We start from the raw sequence: 20,539 nt of genomic DNA on the forward strand, positions 1-20,539 counted from the left end.
TGAAAACATTGTAGTTATATAGACAAAAAATTAGGAATAGCAATGGTAAGAATACTAAGAATACATTACTAATCCCTTACTCATACCTCATACATACACATCTACCTCATATTTTTCTCCTTACCTAACCAACCAATCTAGGCACCAAGCATTAGTTAAATAAAAAATTACAATACAATCCCTAATCTCATAGAGTTTATAATAGCTAACATTATCTAATCACACAATTAGAGAAGTAGTGGCCAGGGAATAGCTTTGTTTTAGGCAGTCACAAGGATTATGAATGAAGCCATATGCCATTTGATTTTCATATGATTGACTGCATAAATGGTATTAGTTTGATTATTTTCCTCAGAGCAAGAATAAGAGAAGGAAAGGAGAATGAGTGAATAAATCTTTAAAATCATCTATACCAGTTTGCCTCCCTGGGCTAACCTTCCATTCACTTCTCAATTCTGACTTCAAAATCCACAACTTGAATGAAACTTTTTTCCCCAAGTTTACCAGTGATCTCTTGAGTGTTAAGTCCAATAGTCTTTTCTCAGTCCTAAGTCTCTCTGTAGTGCGTGTGATAACCACACAGGGTGAGGGCAACTGGCAAAAAGCCACACTGGCTAGGCTTTTCTGTCCTGATGGATGCCCTCCTATGAAGGCATATAGTAGATTAAACTATACACTAACTTTGAAATAAGAAAATTGAGTTCTGATCCCACCTCTTCCACTTACTACCTGTGTGACTTTGAAGAAATCATTTCACTTAACCTTATTGTCATACTTATGATTTTTAAAAACTATTGTCTGATATTGTAGCAATAAGTGATAGAATTCTAATATACAGTTACTTTGGCTAAGTGGTCCTAATGGCTATAAAGAATGACATACAGCCTGTACTTTTCCACTGTCCTGATTCATCCTGACCTTATGTCAAATGTATAAACAATCATAGCTCTTGATTGGATGAGACACTCAGCTAACTGCAGTAACTGTGCATTTCTGAAATCTCTGATTACAAATTTGGATCTCACCAATTTCTGAACCCAATTAGGAAACTCTCTCACCTTAGTTTGGTATTGATAGGTTACCCAAAGGAACTTCTCTACCATATGTGGGCCCTATTAATAATGCCCCCTCCTATATTTGGTATTGTTTATCCCAACCAAGCCATTATACTTTAATGGTATAAAACTTCTCTGCTTAGACCCCACTGAGCATGCAGACGTTTTAAGATCTTGCACTGTACATACCTCTCTTTTTTGAATGCTTAACCCTGTATGACTAAATTTCTGGGTCTGTTGCTTGTGTGTGTGTGTGTGTGTGTGTGTGTTTGCTTGTTTGCTGTGCCATAGTCATAAAGCTCCTGCTTACACTAGCTTCCTGAACACCAATTTTCTGTAAATTCTCAGACTGGTCTTTGTTCTATTTGAGCCATGAGGCCAAATATAGCACTTTGTTTCTCCTTGTGTAAAATGGCAGGATTGTATTAGGTATGTTCTGGCTCTTTGTTCTGAGCTATCATGAATTGCTTTCTCATCTTCTACCATGTTGGCCTTCAAATAATCCTTCAAAGTGAGCTCAAATCCTCTTTCTTCCATTAAGCCTTCCTTGATGACATCAGCTAAAATTCATCTCTCTCCTGGACCTCTTTTAAATCAACAAGTGTATTATGTTAAAGAAAATATTATATAGTCCCTATTCTCAAGAAGCTCATTCTTTTTGCACTTCTTGTCTATTGCTCATTTTAAAATGAACATATTCATTCATTCCAAAAATTTGCTTTTAGCCCTTTATAATAAAACGTTTAGAAATGTATTGTAGGAAATAAACTTAACAGAATCAGTACTTGATATAAAGTATTGTTGATGATGACATAATAGTAATAATAATTATAATAATAGCAATAATGATAATAATATTTCAGATGGGGGCATAGTAGATAGAATACTGGGCCTGGAATTAGGAAGATTCATCTTCCTAAATTCACATCTGGCTTCAAACACTTACTAGCTGTGTGATCCTGAGCAAGTCAGTTAAACCTGTTTGTCTCAATTTTCTTATTTATGAAATGAGCTGGAGAAGGAAATGGCAAACCACTCTAGTATATTTGCCAAGAAAACCTCAAATGGAGTCACAGAGTCAGACAAGACTGAAATGAATGAAAAACAACAATAAAACATTCACGTAGCACTATATGCTAAGCATATTCCACCTATCTCATTTGATCTTCACAACAACTCATTTTTATTATCCCATTTTACAGATGAGGAAACTGAAGAATATAGAGGCTAATTGATTTGCTTAGGGTAATATCGCTAGTTAAGTATTTGAGGCCGAATTTGAACTCTGGACTTCCTGACTCTAGACCTAATTCTCTATCTACTATGCCACCCAGAATTGATTCTCATCAATAGTATGAATTTGTTTGAAAACTGAACTGTAGTCTTCGGCTAAGAACACAGGAATGGTGAACACATGAATAAAATCTGTGACCTTGTTCTCATTGCCCCTAATCAGCTGAGCTAACTATTCAGACACTCTAATAACATTCCGTGACGTCACTGATATAGGAATTTGCCATTCTCATTAATCACATTTTCCCTCTAGTTCTTTCTCTTCTCTCTTTTTGTATCTGTCTCTGTGTCATTCTCTCACCTATTCAATCTTTCCTTATCCTATGACCTGGTACTTTCAAACACATGGCCAGACCTCCTCCATACTTTTCCCCCCATAGTCCTTATATTTCCTCATGCTATTATACTTTAGGGCAAAGACTAATTTGCTTTTGTCTTTGTACCTCCAATGCCTACCATCATCCATGGCATACAGTGGACACTTAATAAATGCTATTGAATGAGTGAACAAATCTTTAAAGTCATCTATACCAGTTTGCCTCCCTGGGCTAACCTTCCTTTCACTTGTCAATTCTGACTTCAAAATCTACAACTTGAATGAAACCTTTCTCCCCAAGTTTACCAGTTGATCTCTTGATTGTTAACTCCAATAATCTTTTCTCAGACCTAAGTCTCTCTGTAGTTTTTGACACTGCCATACATCTCCTTTTCCCATTTACTATTTTGACCTTTGACTTAATGATAATGGTTTCTACTGGTTCTCTCCCTACCTGATTGCTCCTCAGACTTTTTTTGTGAGCCATTATCCATCTGCCACCCCCAAGCTTGTGTCTTCCACCCTACCCCAAAGCTCTATTTCACTTTTTTTTTTAACTCTATAAACTCAGTTTTTAGAGGTCCCACCATCCTTAAATTTTTATTGATATAGTTGGGTACATAGTGCTTCAGTAGACTGTAAAATTTCTAAGGACAGAAACTCTTTCATTTTTCTCTTGCTCTCCTTTTACATAATCAATGATTATTATATTGATTTAGTGTCCCTGAAGTATTTATTGAGCTTTAAAAATGACCAAAGTTGCAAAATAGATCAAAGAATTACTTTATTCTTACATAAAGATCATCATTATGAGAGGCAGTTTGGTCAAGTGGATAGAGAGCTAGCTTTGGAGTCAAGAATGCTTAATTCAACTCTCACATTTGACACAAACTAGCAATGATCTAGGGTAATTCATTTAACCTCTTAATGCTCTAAACATCTCTCTAAATTATATGCTCATTGCAAGTAGGGATCATGTTATTCTTTGTATGTACATACTCAGTAATTGGCATATAGATGACTTTTAAAAATACTTATTGATTCATCAATTTAAGTTTCAAGGAAGATGCCAATCTGCAATGGTAAAAGGACTTTCACAGTTTCCATTTTGGCCCCATCATTGTTATTATAAAGTTGTTATACTTTTGCCTCTTCATAAAATTTAGAGCTAGGAGGGACTTTAGAGATTAAATAGATTAACCTTTTTTATTTCTTAGAATAGGAAACTGAGCCCTAGGGAAGTTAAACCACTTAACTAAAATAGTATTTGACTCCCAAATGATCTTTACATTGCCTTCTGAGTACAATTCAACCTCAAGAGTAAAAAGAGTAAAAAGTATGTCCTTACAGGAAAGCAGGATCCATTCTTACTACGGACCTCTCCCCTAGTCTAAGCTATTCTTTGTTTCATGCTGTCCATCGTTCTCCTATAAGGAGTATATGTCAAATCTCTGATGATGTACTTCAGTTATCACCAGAGCTACTGCTGTGCCCTTCTCTGTCACCATTTTGTTAAATGACCCAGCATACTGAAAACTCCCTGCTTCTACTTTCTTATGTGAAAAATGGCAGAAAAATCCCAATTTCCCAATCTGGAAGATGGGAAAAAAGAAGTATGGGTTACTTTAAGTTTCCAGTAGAATAGCTCAAGCATCCCTTTGTGACTGAGCTGATAATGCCAGCCTTATTTTGTAACAGGGTAGCATGCATATTAAGACCATGGAGAGTAAAAAATGACATGTCCTAGGGCTACAGACCATATCCACAGATGATTCCTTTGTGTAAGCTCTTCACCTTCTGATTGCCAAGGAGACTATTAGTCTTCTCACATGCAGAGTGAGTATTAGACTTCACACACAGAGTGTGACCTAAGGGATCTATGAAGACAAGTCAACTATAAGAGGTCTATAGTACTTCTTCCAATGGATACCAGCTCATTTTCTATATATAGTTGGGTACTGTTAGCATCCTTCTGGGTGCCAAGGGGGGAAATTAATTGCATCTTATACTATAATTGCGTCTTAGAATCTATTCTCTTATTTTATTGAGAGCAAGATAAATTCACTATGAATGAATAATTTTATAAAATATCTCCAAAGCACTCATTTAAAATTTCATTATTTGATGTCTTTTCTATGTCATTATGGTTATGTTCCTCTACCCGGGTCACTGTAATTTAAGAAGGTAGTATTTGTGTGTTATTATTTATAAATAAGTCCTTGCCCAACCAAAGTCTATATAAATGCATGGTTTATCTCTTCTAATACATTATAACCGATATTTAGGTAGTACTTTAAAATATAGAAAGCATTTTAAATATATCCATCTCACTTGAGTCTTTCCACTCTGTAAAATAGGTATGATAAGTATTGTCATCTATTTCGCCTTTTAAAAGATGTCACAGTGAATAAAGTACTGGGTTTGAAGTCAGAAAGATTCATCTTCCTGAACACAGATCTGGCCTCAGAACCTTAGTAGTTATGTGACCCTGGGCAAATCACTTAACTCTGCTTCAGTTTCCTTATCTGCAAAATGACCTGGAGAAGGAAATGGCAAACCACAAACAAACAAACAAATAAAACAAAACTCAAATAGGGTCACAAAAAGTTGAATACAACTGAAAAATTACTTAACAGCCGTTTTAAAGATGAAATTATAAGACAGAGATAAAACAATTTGCCCGCAGTTTCCCAGGTAGTACATGTCAGGGACAGGACTTGAACCAAGTCTACAAATTCTGCTCTGGGTGAAGTGAGCAGAAGCCAGGCAATACTATACACAGTGACAGCAACATGTATGATGATCCAACTGTGAATGACTCTGCTTTTCTTAACAATGCAGTGATCCAAGACAATTCCAAAGGACACATGATGAAAAATACTCTCCATCTCCAGAGAAAGAACTGATGGAGTCTGAATGCAAATTGAAGCATACTTTTAAATTTTTAAAAATTATTCTTTATGGTTTTTTTTTTTGGCCTATCTTTTCTTTTGCAACTTGACTAATATGGAAATGTTTTGCATGACTTTAGCTGTATAATCTATGTCAAAGCACTTTTCTTCTCAATTAGGATGAGGGAAAGGAGATAGAGAAAAAGGACTTTACTATGATAACTGTGGTGTTATTTAACTATACTGTGCTTTAGTTTCCATGTCTATAAAATTATTTTTCTGCCTACTTTATAGGGATCTTGTGAAAATCAAGTGAGATAATAGCTAACATTTGATTCTTTAAAGTTTGCAAAGTATTTTATAAATATTTCATTTTAGCCTCACAAGTCCAAGAAGTAGGTGCTATTGATATCTTTATTTTATAGAACAAAAAATTGAAGCAGATAGGTTAAATGACTAATCCAGTACCACACAGCTACTAAGCACTTGAAGATAGCTTTGAACTCAGAGCTTCCTAACTCCAGGTCCAGCTCTATATTCATTCTGTGTCATTTCACTGACTCTAAATGAGATGTTATTCATGAATAGGATTTAATAAAAGGTGGGAGCAAAGAGATGTGACTAGTAAACATAATATATCAAGTATTCATAAAAATGAAAGGTGCATCATTTAAACAGAAACATGGTCTCAATAGAGCTCTAATGTTTTTACTAACTCCTCATAAGTTATAGCAGAGGCCAAAGAATTGCCTCTTTTCTTAGCTAGTAAGTCCCAAGGAGGGCTGAGTGGAGGACTGCATTGATTCTTTTTGTTGTAATTCAAATGTAAAACTAGGAGTAATGGAATGAATATTTATTAAAGCATTGTCAAGCTTTGAAGACAAAAGCTTCTAGATTCTGTATCTCATAAAGATTCTCTTCATACAAGATGTACAATATTCAGTCTCTACAAGGTCACACTGTTAGTGAGTTCTCATCCGTGCATTCTGATTTGACTGAGTACAAAGAATGTGTTCTTTAAAGAAGTCTCACAATTCAAGAAGGTAATTCTTAGTAGCTCTTGGCTCATTCCAATTCATCAATTTTTCCATGCTACTGACATTATATCATCTGATTCTAATTAGCATCATTAGGATTGTATGGCTCCCTAAGAATGAAGTAGTGTAGCTAGTGGTCAGAACAAAGACTTTGGAGATTTAACTTTTTTTTTTTTAAAGTTTACATTTTGCTTTGATTCAAACTCTGATGCCCAGAATTTTTAACTTTAGAATAGTCATATCACTTGTCTCCCCAGAGATGATATCAAACATAAATCATCACAAGATATCTCCACCCTGGGGGAGAAGCGAGGGAAGCCTTAAAAGGATAAACATTCTTACCATTATGACTTCTGAATGATAACAGGCTATTTTATCTTCCTCCATTCCCAATCCTATTTACACAAACTCAATCTAACTTCCTATGAGTGACTAAATTAGAAATGACTTTTCCCCCTTTCCTACCTTAAACTCTTACAGAATTTGCTATCTATTCCATTTATATAGCACTCTGCATTATATAGTTGCATACTTACTGGGTTACATGCTTACAAAATTATGATAGAAATACAGAATTTGAGAGTTGAAAGTAATATATATATATATATATATATATATATATATTACATTACATATATGAAAAGAATCAGGGTACCTGGTGACCATCAAACTCATGCCAGTTAGTCTCCTAGTGATATTTAGCCTTTCTAGAAGCTGACTATAGGTTTGGGGCTATATTCCCAAGCAATTGATTATCTTCTTCCTCTCTTATATGATTTTTAAGCTCCTTTTGGAGATTTTTTTTCTAGGTTTGGAACCATTTCTCATATTTCTTTGAGTTTGTAAAATTTTTGTCCTCTTCTCAGTTTGTGTCTTGGTCTTCCCTGTCACCATAATAACTTTCTATGCTGATTCCTTTTCCCTTGTTTTTATTTGCTTTCTTTCCTTTTCTTTTCTTTCCTTTTTTCCTTTCTTTTAAATTTGAGCTCTGACTCCCAGTGGAGGGAGTACTGTCTCTGGCCTTGTGCCAGTGGCTACAGGCCCTGACTATTTACCTGATGTTGCTGTGATGTTGTCCAGAGGTCCATAGGGCCCCTTTTCTCTGGTGCTGTCCTAAGGAGGTAGAAAAGGGGGTAGATGGTGCTACTAGAAGCTGTAGGAGTCTCACAGCTTACCTGATACTAATCTGGAGTCCTAGTGGCAATGTATGAGATGTGCTGCATTTCCCAAGGACAACATTGAAGCATGTGGAGGTTTGGCAGGTGAAGATCACCTGCTTGCCCCAACCTGTGCTGATGGTGTGGTGTCCAGAGGTCACCTGCCTGCCTCCCAAGCTATGCTGAAGCAGGAGGAACTGGCCACTAGAGCAGTCCTGGCCTCCATAGCTTATAGTGGTCTGTTCTCTGGATGCGTGCCCACTTGGAACTGGCATTGAATCACATAGTGGCTTCTGGGGCTGGAGTTTGCTAGCTACCCTGGCTATGCCAAGGTGCATAGGGGGAGTTTGCTAATGTTGGCATTTACTTGTTCCACAAAACTGGACCTCCATATCTTTTACCAGTTTGCTGAATAAAGCTTCAGCAATTGGCTTTCTAACAAACCCAGTCCTATCTTCTGGCCTGCAAGAGTCTTACAAAGTCCATGAATTGCTCCCTAAACAGGATTTGAAGTCTCTTTCCCACCCATCTCCTAACCTTGGACAGGAAGGAAGGGAGAGAGGAAGGGAGTAAAGAAGGAAGGAAGAAAAGAAGGGATAAAGGAAGGAAGGGAGGAAGGAAGAGAAGGAGGGAGGGAGGAAGGAAGAAAGATGAAAGGAGGGAGGAAGAGAGGAAGGAAAGAAAAGGAAAGAGATAGAGGGACAGAGAAACAGATTCTTTGACTTTTTCTTCATCCAGAATTACAATGAATTTTATTCTGTGTATGAGGAAAGAAGAAACAAGAAAAAAGAAATGTACCAATTGACACCCTTCTCTGTTAAGAGAAATTATTTTGCTTGTATGGATTCCTTGTTCCAGATGTATGGACTTCCAGTCCTTTGTATGATTGGCAATACTGATTCTCCTTTAGGGCAACAGGGTGCTATCTTGGGTAATGTGAATAGCACAGAGTTGAATTCCTATTCCCCACTGTCTGCCAGGAGGATGAAGTGAGATTACAGTTCTCTTAACATTCTGTAAATGTCTGACCCTTGCAAAAGTATGTGCTTATGGTGATTGCTTTAAGATGTGTGTTAGATTCAAAGGGGAGGGATTTGGCAGGTAGCACTCCTTTGAGAAAGGGCAATAGACCTATGTGCTTACACATGCTATTTAGCTCTGATTTACCATGTTGCCTCACTTGCTTGGCTAAGCAGGGGATGCTCCTATACAAGTACAACTCTGTCAGTATTTCAGGGAGGATGAAGCACAAATAATGAACTGAAAATTAAAAGAATTGAATTCTTGTCCCATCTAAGGTAGTAGCTAGCTGTGTAACTGAACCAATCCTTTAAATTCCTTCAGCTTTAGCTTATATGTCTCAAAATGAATTTTTGTGTTGAATTCTATTCTGTTCTGGATCTTCCATTTTTTTCTTCCTCTTCTTTCTTACCTCTCATAGAGCAGTTATGGTCTTAGCTGTTTCCTTAATTTTGTGTCAAAGAAAAACAAAAGGTCATTTTTGTTTTTCTCCTGTAATGAACAAAAGACAGTCAGCTAGAAGTGCTTTGTAATTTTATCCATTTTTAAAACAGAATGAGTTCCTATTCTCCAATCCTTATACTTCACACTGCATTTTATTTTGTTATGTTTAAGTTGTTCCTCAGGGTCTTCCTTAGTTGGTGGATTTTTAGCCAGCCTAGTCCTTAACAGTGTTAATTTTTACCGTTTCTCAAAACCCCAGAGAATATTGATCACCACTCAGGGTTAAATAAATGACATTTTATCCCTCACAAACTGGGTGAGTTTTATTACAAGAGTATTTCTTGTAATCATCAATGGATTTGGAAGATTTTATTTTTCATTCTTTCCCACATACCTCCAAAATTACATGGTTAGCAATATTAGATGACTCTTGAAGTCAGACCTGAGGTTCAAGAAACCTCAAGAAAGTTGAACATTTTAAAATGCTGGTGGCAGTTATTGATTTATGGTATATTTGTGTTCTTGTAGCTTTGAAAACTTAGTGATATAGTTGGAGCTGGAAGTTTTAAAGGAGAAAGAATATGTACTTCTGATTTCAATTTGATCAGACAGAAGTAACTGCCTATTTGAGGCACAAAGTAGGGGAAAAGATTTTTCAGTCTTAGGAAAACTTTGATGGTTATGTTAAGTGTCTTGTTGTCAAAAATTTTCAACCTACACTTTTCACCCTAGATTCTGTGCCTTGATCACTACTTTACTGTGGAAGAAAAAATATTAGTGCCATATTCTGTCTTTTAGGTACAAGTCTGACAGAGGCATTTTTAAAATTTAATTTAATATTATTCTAAATTCAAGCATCATTCTGCATGGAAGAAAATGTCCTAACTTGAAGACACCCTTTATTCCTTTGGTCATATCGCTAATATTTTAAAAATAACTGTATGATAATTTTAAACAAAAACCAGTAAACACTCTTGTTGTCTAGTGCGATTAGAGAATAGGTGTGACAGTGCTTAATGGGTGTAATGCATAAAATATTGGGTCTGAAGTCAAAGATCCCAGTTCAGATTTTGCCTCTGATATTTATTACCCTTTACTTAGGCAAATCATGTAACTTTCCAATGTCTTCCATCATAAATCGAGGAAGGTGGGTAAAATGGTCTCTGAAGTTGCTTCCAACTCTAGTTTTGTGCTGGTTTGTATTTTTGTTATTGGAGAAAAAGAGCGTGAGTGATATATCGAGAACCACACTAAATGCAGTCTCTGTCTTCAGTGAGTTCAAAATCTAAGGTAAGGAGTCAGAACAAGTACATCCATTAAATAATTGAAGCATACATTTATACACTAGTTTAACTATATGTGCTAACATATGAAGTACAAACCACTAAGTCAGAAATATCCTCTTTATGCATATAAATGATCATGCTTCTCTTTTCAAAAACTTTCAATGGTTTCTCCTTCAAAAAGGAGAGTTCAAATTATTGCTTGGCATGCAAGGCCTTCCAAAATAACAACATGCTACCTTATAAGCACAGTATCATATTACTCACTGAATAGAATCTATGATCCAGCTATAAATTAGACTTTGTTGGAAGGAAAGTCCCTTTTGTATCAATGATTAGCAGAAGTATCATGACCAAACAAGAGAAACAGACAGACAAATCAACAGAGACAGAGGAACAGAGAAACATAGATGGAGAGACAAAGAAAATGAGATACAAACAGAATCACATAGGATAAAATGAAAATTGTCTTGCACAAATAAAAACAAGGCAATTAAAATTAGAAAGGAGACAGGTACCTGGGAAAAAATTTGTAATCATTTTTCAGATAAAGGTCTAACTCTAAGAACCAATTAAAATTCATAAGTCTAAAAGTTATTCACTAATTGATAAATGGACAAAGAATATGAATAGGCAGTGTTCAGAGGAAGAAATGCAAGCTAACCACAAATATATGAAAAAATGTTTCAAGTAACTAATCATTTGATAAATACAAATCAAAGCAACTGTGATGTTTCATCTTATACTTATCAGATGGGCAAAAATTGCCAAAAAAGTGACAAATATTAGAGGGTCTGTGAAAAAAACAAAAAGGAAAAAACATTGTTGGTCGAGATATGAATTGGTCTAGCCATCCAGAAAGCAACTTGGAAATATTCCCAGAAAGCCACTAAACTTTACATATTCTTTGATCCAGCAATAGCACTCCTAGATCTATACTTCAAAGAGATCAAAGAAAGAATAGAGTCATATGTATAAAGCATAGCAATTCTTTTTAGAATCAAATAATTAGTGATGTGTCCATGATCACACAGATATTAAGTGGCAGAGCCAGGGTTTAAATCACTGTGCTTCGACTCCAATTCAGTGCTCTTTCACTGTGTCATCATCTTGATGTCCTGCATAGAGTCTAATTGGAAGAATACAACAAGTTCCTCCAGATCCTTGTCTTGGTTTGCCTGGACACCAAAGGATAATTATCTCATCTCTCCTAAGTCTTCTCTTCTCTTGGCTAAACACCTTTAGTGCTTTGAAATAAAGAATTAGTGAGAGAGTGTATCACTGATTGAATAATGGCAGAATGTCACAGAAATTTTGTAATCATTTCAATTGCATCTGACTCTTCATGAACCTATGGGGAGGGGAGGGATTCTTTGTATTATTTTTTGGTTTGGATGTTTTATTTTACAAAGATGCTGCATTAGTTTGCCATTTACTTTTCTAGTTCATTTTATTGTGCAGTAAAAGATGAGGAAATCAGAGAAATATGAGAAGATAAAATGATGGAGAATCAAATAAGTAGAACCCAGAAGAACTATGATTCTTTATCTATTTAGATAAATAGATACTTATAAATAGATACATAGAGATAGAATGGATTTACCAAAAGCACAAATCTGGAAAGAACATTGGTTCTATAGTTTAAAAAAATTAAATTTAGACCCCTCCTATCCTCCACACTTCATAGTTACTACCTGTGTGACTGGAGCATGTCATAGCTTCTCTGAGCCTCAGTTTCCTCATCTTCTCCTATGGGAAAGGGAAGGAGATGCATCAAATAACATCTAAGTCTCTTTCATCTCTGCTCTGTGACCTTATGATCTTGATATATTGTCAGTTCTGAGGGATAAGACTGTTCTGGGGACAAATGAACATTCCAGCAGAAAAGGGAGTGTGGAAAAACTGAGACATTTATGTATCATTGGTGGAGTTGTGAACTGATCCAACCATTCTGTAGGACAATTTGAAACTATGCCCAATAGCTATTAAACTGTGAAATACTTACTATTTCCTAGCAATATTGCTGCTGGGTCTGTATTCTAAAGAGGTCAAAGAAAAGGAGAAAAAACTTTTTGTGCAAAGATATTTATAGCAGCTCTTTTTGTGGTGCTGAAGAATTGGAAATTGAGGGGATGCCCATTTATAGGGGAAAGGTTGAACAAGTTGTGTTAGATGATTGTGATGAATCATTATACTATAAGAAATAAGGAGGATAGTTTCGGAAAAACCTGGGAAGGTATATGACCTTATTCAAAGTGAAGTGAGCAGAAACAAAAGAACCTTGTACATAGTAACAGCAATATTGTGAGGATGACCAACTATGAAAGAATTAGCTATTCTGATCAAGAAAATGATCCAAGACAATTCCAAAAGAAATGATGAAAAATGTTATCCTCTTCCAGAAAGAGAACTGATTGATGCTCTCTATAGATGGAAACATACCTTTTAAAATTTTATTTTTTTATGTGTATTTTCTTTAAAAATTACTAATTTGAAAATATGTTTGCATGATTTCAAATGTATAATTAATATCAAATTGAAGTAAGAATAGGTGGGAGAAAGAGAATTTGGAACTCAATTTAAAATGAATGTTAATTTTTTTATGTAAATAGAAAATATTTAACAAAATAAATAAAAATATGTTTAAAAAAGAAGCAAAGAGTTAGAACTGAGGAGGTGCCCATCAATTAAAAATAGATCAATGGAATGTAATAATTTTCTGACATAACAAATGTAACGATATACTACTGAACATTAAGAGATGATGAAAATCATAGTTTTTAGAGAACATTTGAAAATTAGAGAACATTGGAAGTGTAAAGTAAGTAGAATGAAGAGAACAACTTATACAATAAAAACAATATAAAAATAGGCCAAATGATGAAGCATTTATAAAGCATCTATACTGTTTTAAGTGCTAAAGATACAAAGAAAATACCATTTTACCCCATCCCTCCAACAATCCCTCCTTTCAAGAGCCTACAATCTAATGGGGAAAACAGTATGCAAAGAATTATGTGCCAACAAAAACATATGGGATAAAGTGGAGTGAGTCGGGGATAAAAGGCTTCTTGAACAATGTGAGATTTTATTTTAAAAGAATAAAGGATACCAAGATGTGGAGATGAGGATGAAGAGAATTTTAGATATGGGTAACAGCAGTGAAATTCCCCAATTCCAGAAATGAAGTATTTCTTTTGAGAAATGAAAAGACCATTGTTACTGTATTATAGATAACATGGAGAAGAGTTTTATTTTAAAAGAATAAAGGATACCAAGATGTGGAGATGAGGATGAAGAGAATTTTAGATATGGGTAACAGCAGTGAAATTCCCCAATTCCAGAAATGAAGTATTTCTTTTGAGAAATGAAAAGACCATTGTTACTGTATTATAGATAACATGGAGAAGAGTAAGATATAAAGAAACATGCAAATAACATTGATAGATCTAAGGCTGTTGTGTTCATTTTTTTGGGGGGGGGAGGGATCTTCTGATATCAAGATGACAGAATAATAAAGAAGGAACTCTCCACAGTCCTTCCAAATTTCCCTCCAAATAACTTGAAAACTACCTCTGAATTGATTTAGGAGTAGAAAATCAGCTTAACAGCCCAGTAGGAAAAAAAATCTATCTCACTGGGCTGGGAGATTGAGGTCCAAGAGCATCAGCAGCAGCCAGCCTTACAGAAGGGATACCATTACAAGGTTCTAAGACTGGAGCAATCCACAAAGCCCTGTACTTCTTCAAAACAGCAGCTCCTTAGGCAAGTGAGCCATTTGTGCAGCACAGCAATACCCCATTTCTAGCAAAAGCCACCAGCCAGGCCTAGGCCCCATTGCTGACTAGTAGTGAAGCCCCATCTGGTGTTGACCAACAGTGAGACCCACCCCAGGGCCTTCCAACAGAGAGTTGCTATGTTTCTATAACAACACAGCAGAAGGACCTCACTCCCTTGGGCAGACCAGACACAAGATCTTTTCTCCAGCTCCAGGTGCCAGAAAGAATTTTACCTTAGAAATCCAACTGCAAGGTTCCATCCCTGAAGCAGATCAGCAGGTAAACTCCAAACTCAGGGGAGTAGTACTTAGAAAGGCCTTAAACCCTAGTTCAAGTGAAAAGAAAAACCTATTATTTAGAGAAAGCAAGCAGTTAATCCCTGAGACCCAGTGAAAGCCAGCAGTAAGACCCAGAGCTCTGTCACAAAAAGCTTGGGACAGTGCAGAACCAGAGCCCAATTCTCACATAAAAACAAAATTGAAAAAAAAGGCAGAAAAAATAAGCCAAAAAAATAAAAGCTTAACTATAGAAAGTAACTATGCTGATAGGAAGGAATCAAGACATAAACTTAGAATAGGACAATAGTGTTAAATACATGTGAATCCTGAAAAAAAAAGTAATTTAATCTCAAGCCCAAAAAAGAATTCTTGGAAAAGTTTAAAAGGTATTTTAAAAAGCAAATTAGATTGCTTTTATTCTTTCTCATTCTTTTCCTTTTTGATCTAATTTTTTTGTGTGTGTGCAGCATGATAAATGTGGAAATATGTATAGAAGAATTGCACTTGTTTAATATATATTGGATGACTTTTTGTGTAGGACAGGGAGTGGAAGAAGGGAGGGAGAAAAAATTGAAACACAAGGTTTTGCAAGAATTAATGTTGAAAACTATCTTTGTACATATCTTGAAAATAAAAAGCTATTATTTTTAAAAATAAAATTAAGTAATGAGAAAAACTGGGAAACTAAATGAGATAATATAAAAGACTCATAAAAGAGTCAATAATATCGAGAAAAGATATGCAAGAATTTAACAAAGAAAAGAGTTCTCTAAAAAACAGAATTGGTCAAATGGAAAGGCAAGAATAAAAGCTCAGTGAAGAAAACAATTTCTGAAAAAAATAGAATAAATGAAAACTAGTGACTCTATAAGACATTGAAATATGATAAAATAAAATAAAATAAGGTTTTTTTAATAGAAGAAAATTTAAATTTTTTATTGGGAAAACAATTGACTTACAACATAAATCCAGGAGAGATAATATAAGAATTACTGGGCTACCTGAAAGCCATCATAAAATAGAGCTCTGGGCTATGTCTTTCAAGAAATTATCAAAGAAAACTGTTCTGATATGTTAAAACCAGAGGTCAAGAAAGAAATTAAAAGAATCCACCAAACACCAACTGAAAAAGATCCCAAAGTGAGGATTCCCCCAAATATAAGAGCCAAATTTCAAAGCTCACAAATTAGAGGGAAAAAAAAATTATTGCAAGCAGCCACAAAAGACACAATGCAAATTTCATGGAGCTACAGTCAGGATTAGAGAAGATTTGGCAGCCTCTGTATTCAAAAAAATACCCAGATGGCTTGTAATGTACTATACAGAAGGCAAAGAAATTAATATTATGACCAAAAATTACCTATCCAATAAAAATGAGTAAGATCTTTCACTGGGGAAAAAAGATGGATATTTAACAAAATAGAAGACTTTCAAGCATTTCTAATTAAAAGACCAGAGATGAATAGAAAAATTTGACCTCCAAATACAACAATCAAGGGAACATTAAAAGGTAAAAAAGAGACAAGAAAGAGAAAACATAAGAAATTCAATAAGTAGAAACTGTTTATTTCTATAAGACAAAATAACGCATAACTCTTAAGAACTTTATTACTATAAGAGCAATTAAAAGAAGTATCTGTAAAGAGTGGGTGTACATAAAGCAATTTTGATGGGATTATATTCCCTCTCCTGAAAAAAACAAAGGGGTGAGAAAGAAAATTGCACTAAAAGAAAAAAAAGGGGAGGTGAATGGAATGAATTATGAATGCACATAAAACAGGCATGAAAGAATGGAAGGAAAAGATGGAGTAGAGGGAGTCAAGGGCAAGGCTTATGAGAATTGGCTCAATGAAGAAATAGCACATATGCACCAAGTTGGATATGGAAATTTATCTTACCCCATAAGGAATTAAAAAGGGATGGGGATAATAGAAGGGGAAATGTGGACTGATAAAAGGGTAGGTATTTTTGAGAAGATAGTGATCAAAAGTAAAACAAATGAAGAAAGAAAGAGTTGGATAGAAAAAAGGAGGAAAAACACAGGAAAATAGCATGAAGGGGAATTAATTAGTTATCATAACTATAAATGTTAATGGAATGAATTCACCTAGAAAATGGAAAGAGATAGCTAACCAAACATTTAAAGGACAGTTAATCCCAAAAGTGTATAAAATTATCTGTTAGATTTATGGATAAAGGAAGGATCTGGTACCAAAGAGGATATAGAAACCATTATAAAATGTAAAATAGATAATTTTGATTATATAAAATTAAAGTTTTTGTGCAAACAAAATCAATGAAATCAAAATTATAAGGACAATGGAAAGTTGGGAAAACATTTTTGCAACAAATGTCTCTGAGAAAGGCCTCATTTTTCAAGTATATGGAGAATTGAGTCAAATTTATAAAAATACATGTTATTCCCCAATTGATAAATGATCAAAGGACAGCAACAGGGAATTTTTAGACAGAGAAATCAAAGGTATCTATAGTCATATGAAAAGAAGCACTCTAAATTACTATGGATCAGAGAAATGTAATTAAAACAGCTCTTAGGTATCACCTTACAACTATAAGAGTGACTAATGTGACCCCCCCCCTCCCACCCCACCAAAAAAAAAAAAAGGGTGTTGGATGTTGGAAGAAATATGAGAAAATTAAGAACTAATACACTATTCCAAGTATTCCTACCTGACTATTCTTTCTCAGTTTTCTTCATCCAACCTATGCCCACTAATCATGAGTGTCAGTCAAGTCTCTTTCATGAATCCTTTCTTCTTCTCCATTTATATTCCCTTAATGTTTTATACATAAACTGAATCCATGAGAGCCAATGAGAAAAAAGTAGTAAAGCATTAGAGTAAAGTGTCAAATTACTGTGCCTACCTACTACAGTATTTGGCATGTAACTGGCATTTAACAAATATTGGTTTACTTAATTAAATTTTATTTTCAGATATATGTTGTCATTTTAAAACAAAAACAACATGTTGTGGCAAATTTCAGCTAAATGTTCTTCATTGTAAACCCATAAATAAATTTTTTTCTTCACATTCACTCAAAATTTTCTTCTTTTTTCCTTTTTCCAGTTCCAGAGACCGAATGACTTCTCACCACCCTTCCGATTTGGGACTGTGCCCAATGGTAGCACAGAGAGGAACATTCGCAATAATTATCTTGAAATGCATACCTACATGGGGAAATTCAACCAGAAGGGTGTGGACGATGCACTGCTCTCTCTGAAGACAGGGTAAGAACTCCCTCCCAGCAATCTTATTTCTAAAATTCTGAAAAGGATGATTTGCTATCTAAATAATTTATCTCTTTTCAATGCTTAGTACAGTGTTTTGTATATAATAAACACAACTAATTTTTATTGACTTCAATTGGCATACCAGAATACCTTACAGAGTGCTAAAAATATGCATTTAATAAGGTATGATTATTTTCTCTTCCTGAGAGCTTTTAGCTTAAAATTGGCAATAGTTATGGGAGACATTTTATTTTCTTCTTTCTTTTTTAAATGGATTACCTTATGATAGCCATATAAAGGGAAGAAAAATAAAAGATATGCATAAATGGGAGAGAAGTAGTATAACTATTAATTATTAAATGAATACTTGTTCACTGAGAAGAATCAAAGATGATGCTGAGATTATATTATTTGGGTATGGGCACTGGGCTATGAGAGGCATCCATAAGAAAATAGTGCACTTATTTTCAGCCCACAATCATGAATGTATTAGCTGAATTCTCATTTCAACTTCTTGTGAGAGTTATTCTTATCTATTTCTTAATAATTACTAAAGTGACTCAACTAATGCTTCTATTTGTTTGTACATAACCATGTTGACATCCTTTTCCAGTAGTCCTAGCTTTGGAATGACAGAGTGGAAGAAATTTTATAGATGATCCTAAAATTAGCCTAATTTGCTACATTACTGATAATGGCTAGAGCTCTTCCCCCAAACACACACACACACACACACACACACACACACACACACACACAAATATCATATACACATTGCTCTGTTTTGTAAATATTTTTAGTTTACTTTTATATGTAAATGTTATCTTTTTTACTAGAATGTAAACCCTTTCAGAGTACTTTTTTTTTTTTTTTTTTTTTTTACTGTTGTCTATGGCACTATTGTATTGAGTTGCTTAATTAATGTCTGTGGATTACCAAAAAACCCATTTCATCAATATAGACCTATAGCTCATCAGTAAAATATAAGCCAAAAAAATTGCCTGGAATAATTGAAACTTAAGCATGTTCATATCTGTTCCCCCAGTTCTAATATCTTGCTTTGTTCTGCTGTGTTGTGTTGTGTTTTAATAAAATGGTAAGGATTAAGGCTTATTTTTCTGATAAAGGCCCAACCTGAGCCTTATTTTCTTGTTTTTAATGATAAATTTTGCTAATTAACATAAACACTAAACAGATGCGCAATCTGTTTATTGAAACCATTAATCAATCCAACATTAGAGTTTATAATCAATTATCAAATGTATGCTCCCTTTTTTTATTTTATTAATTTATCGTTTGTTAAAAGAATGGAAGATTGTAAATTTAACTTTAACAAGCTAATACCAACATTGCCCATTGAATTTAACTTTTTTGTTGTCTTTATATATGTTGATTTATATATTTGCATTCATTTTGTATTTTTTCTTCATTCTACATTAGTTAATTTATATCTTTGTGTATCTGTTTTAATTTTTCACATTTTATTGTTCTATATGTGCCTTACTACTACTCCATTACATACACATACCATATTTCTGATAATCATTTTCTAATTATCAGGAACATATTTTGTTTCCAATTTTTTCCCATTAAAAACAGTGCCATTGCAATGTTTTTCTCTATTCATGACTTCCTTTTGTTGAAGGGGAGAGCATTAATAAGTTTTGTAGTAGAATTCCTGGATCAAAGATGAACAGTTTAAAAAAAAAAAAATTTGCTTCCCTAACAGTGGTTTTGAGAGTAGGTCTTTTTATTGTTGTCTATGGCACTATTGTATTGAGTTGCTTAATTAATGCCTGTGGATTACTAAAAAACCCATTTCATCAATATAGACCTATAGTTTATCAGTAAAATATAAGCCAAAATAATTGCCTGGAATAATTGAGACTTAAGCATGTTCATATAGCCATATTGCTTCCCTAATGGTGGTACCAATCCACAACTCTTCTAACAGTGAATTAATATACCTATTTTCTCTCAGAATTGCTCATTTGCATTTTTCCATTTTAGCCTCACCCCTTATTTGCAATTTTGATATGAATTGTTTTGATTTTTATTTCACTGATTATTTGTGATTTTGAATTCTTTTTTCCCCATAGAGGTTTCTCTTTTTGAAACAAAACAAAACATAAAGACAAATCCACATCACTTTACCATTTATATTTGGGAAAAGACTGAGACTTTCTTTCACAAAAATCACTTCTTTCTGTATAGATTTATGTCTTGTATCTTGTATCTGGAATCTTGTATCTTTGGGAGCAAAGTTCTATATTCACATTAATTTAAATTCTGTTGGAACTCTGTACTGAAGTTTTGCTTTTGGATTCTCTTTGTTCTTTACCCCACTCAGGAAGCTAGATGCCTTCATCTATGATGCCGCAGTCCTGAACTATATGGCAGGCAGAGATGAGGGTTGCAAGCTGGTGACTATTGGTAGTGGAAAGGTATTTGCTTCTACTGGCTATGGCATTGCTATCCAGAAAGATTCCGGATGGAAGCGCCAGGTGGATCTTGCCATTCTGCAGCTTTTTGGAGATGGTGAGTTAAGAAACAGGAAAGTATCTCTTAATATACATGATGGTCAATCAGATCTCAGCTTTCCCTGATTTTTCTGCCCATTCTGACCTGATTGATAGTGGAAAATATCTATGACCACCTTATGGATTTTGGAAATAAAAATAATGCCAGAATAACATATTCAACTTTGGATGGACATTGTACACACAGGGTGAA

At 34.5% G+C, this 20,539-nt stretch overlaps 1 protein-coding gene across 1 annotated transcript in view; it reads left to right on the forward strand.

Moving 5' to 3' along the window:
• The window catches only part of LOC127538667 (glutamate receptor ionotropic, NMDA 2B), a 281,355-nt gene that overhangs the window by 251,296 nt on the left and 9,520 nt on the right, over window positions 1-20,539 (forward strand). Inside the window, exons 10-11 of the mRNA XM_051962433.1 lie at window positions 17,643-17,803; window positions 20,157-20,344. Of these exons, the coding sequence (XP_051818393.1) occupies window positions 17,643-17,803; window positions 20,157-20,344 (349 nt within the window). The remainder of the gene's footprint in view (window positions 1-17,642; window positions 17,804-20,156; window positions 20,345-20,539) is intronic.

This window comes from Antechinus flavipes, chromosome 5, assembly GCF_016432865.1.
Source record: "Antechinus flavipes isolate AdamAnt ecotype Samford, QLD, Australia chromosome 5, AdamAnt_v2, whole genome shotgun sequence".
NCBI lineage: Eukaryota > Metazoa > Chordata > Mammalia > Dasyuromorphia > Dasyuridae > Antechinus > Antechinus flavipes.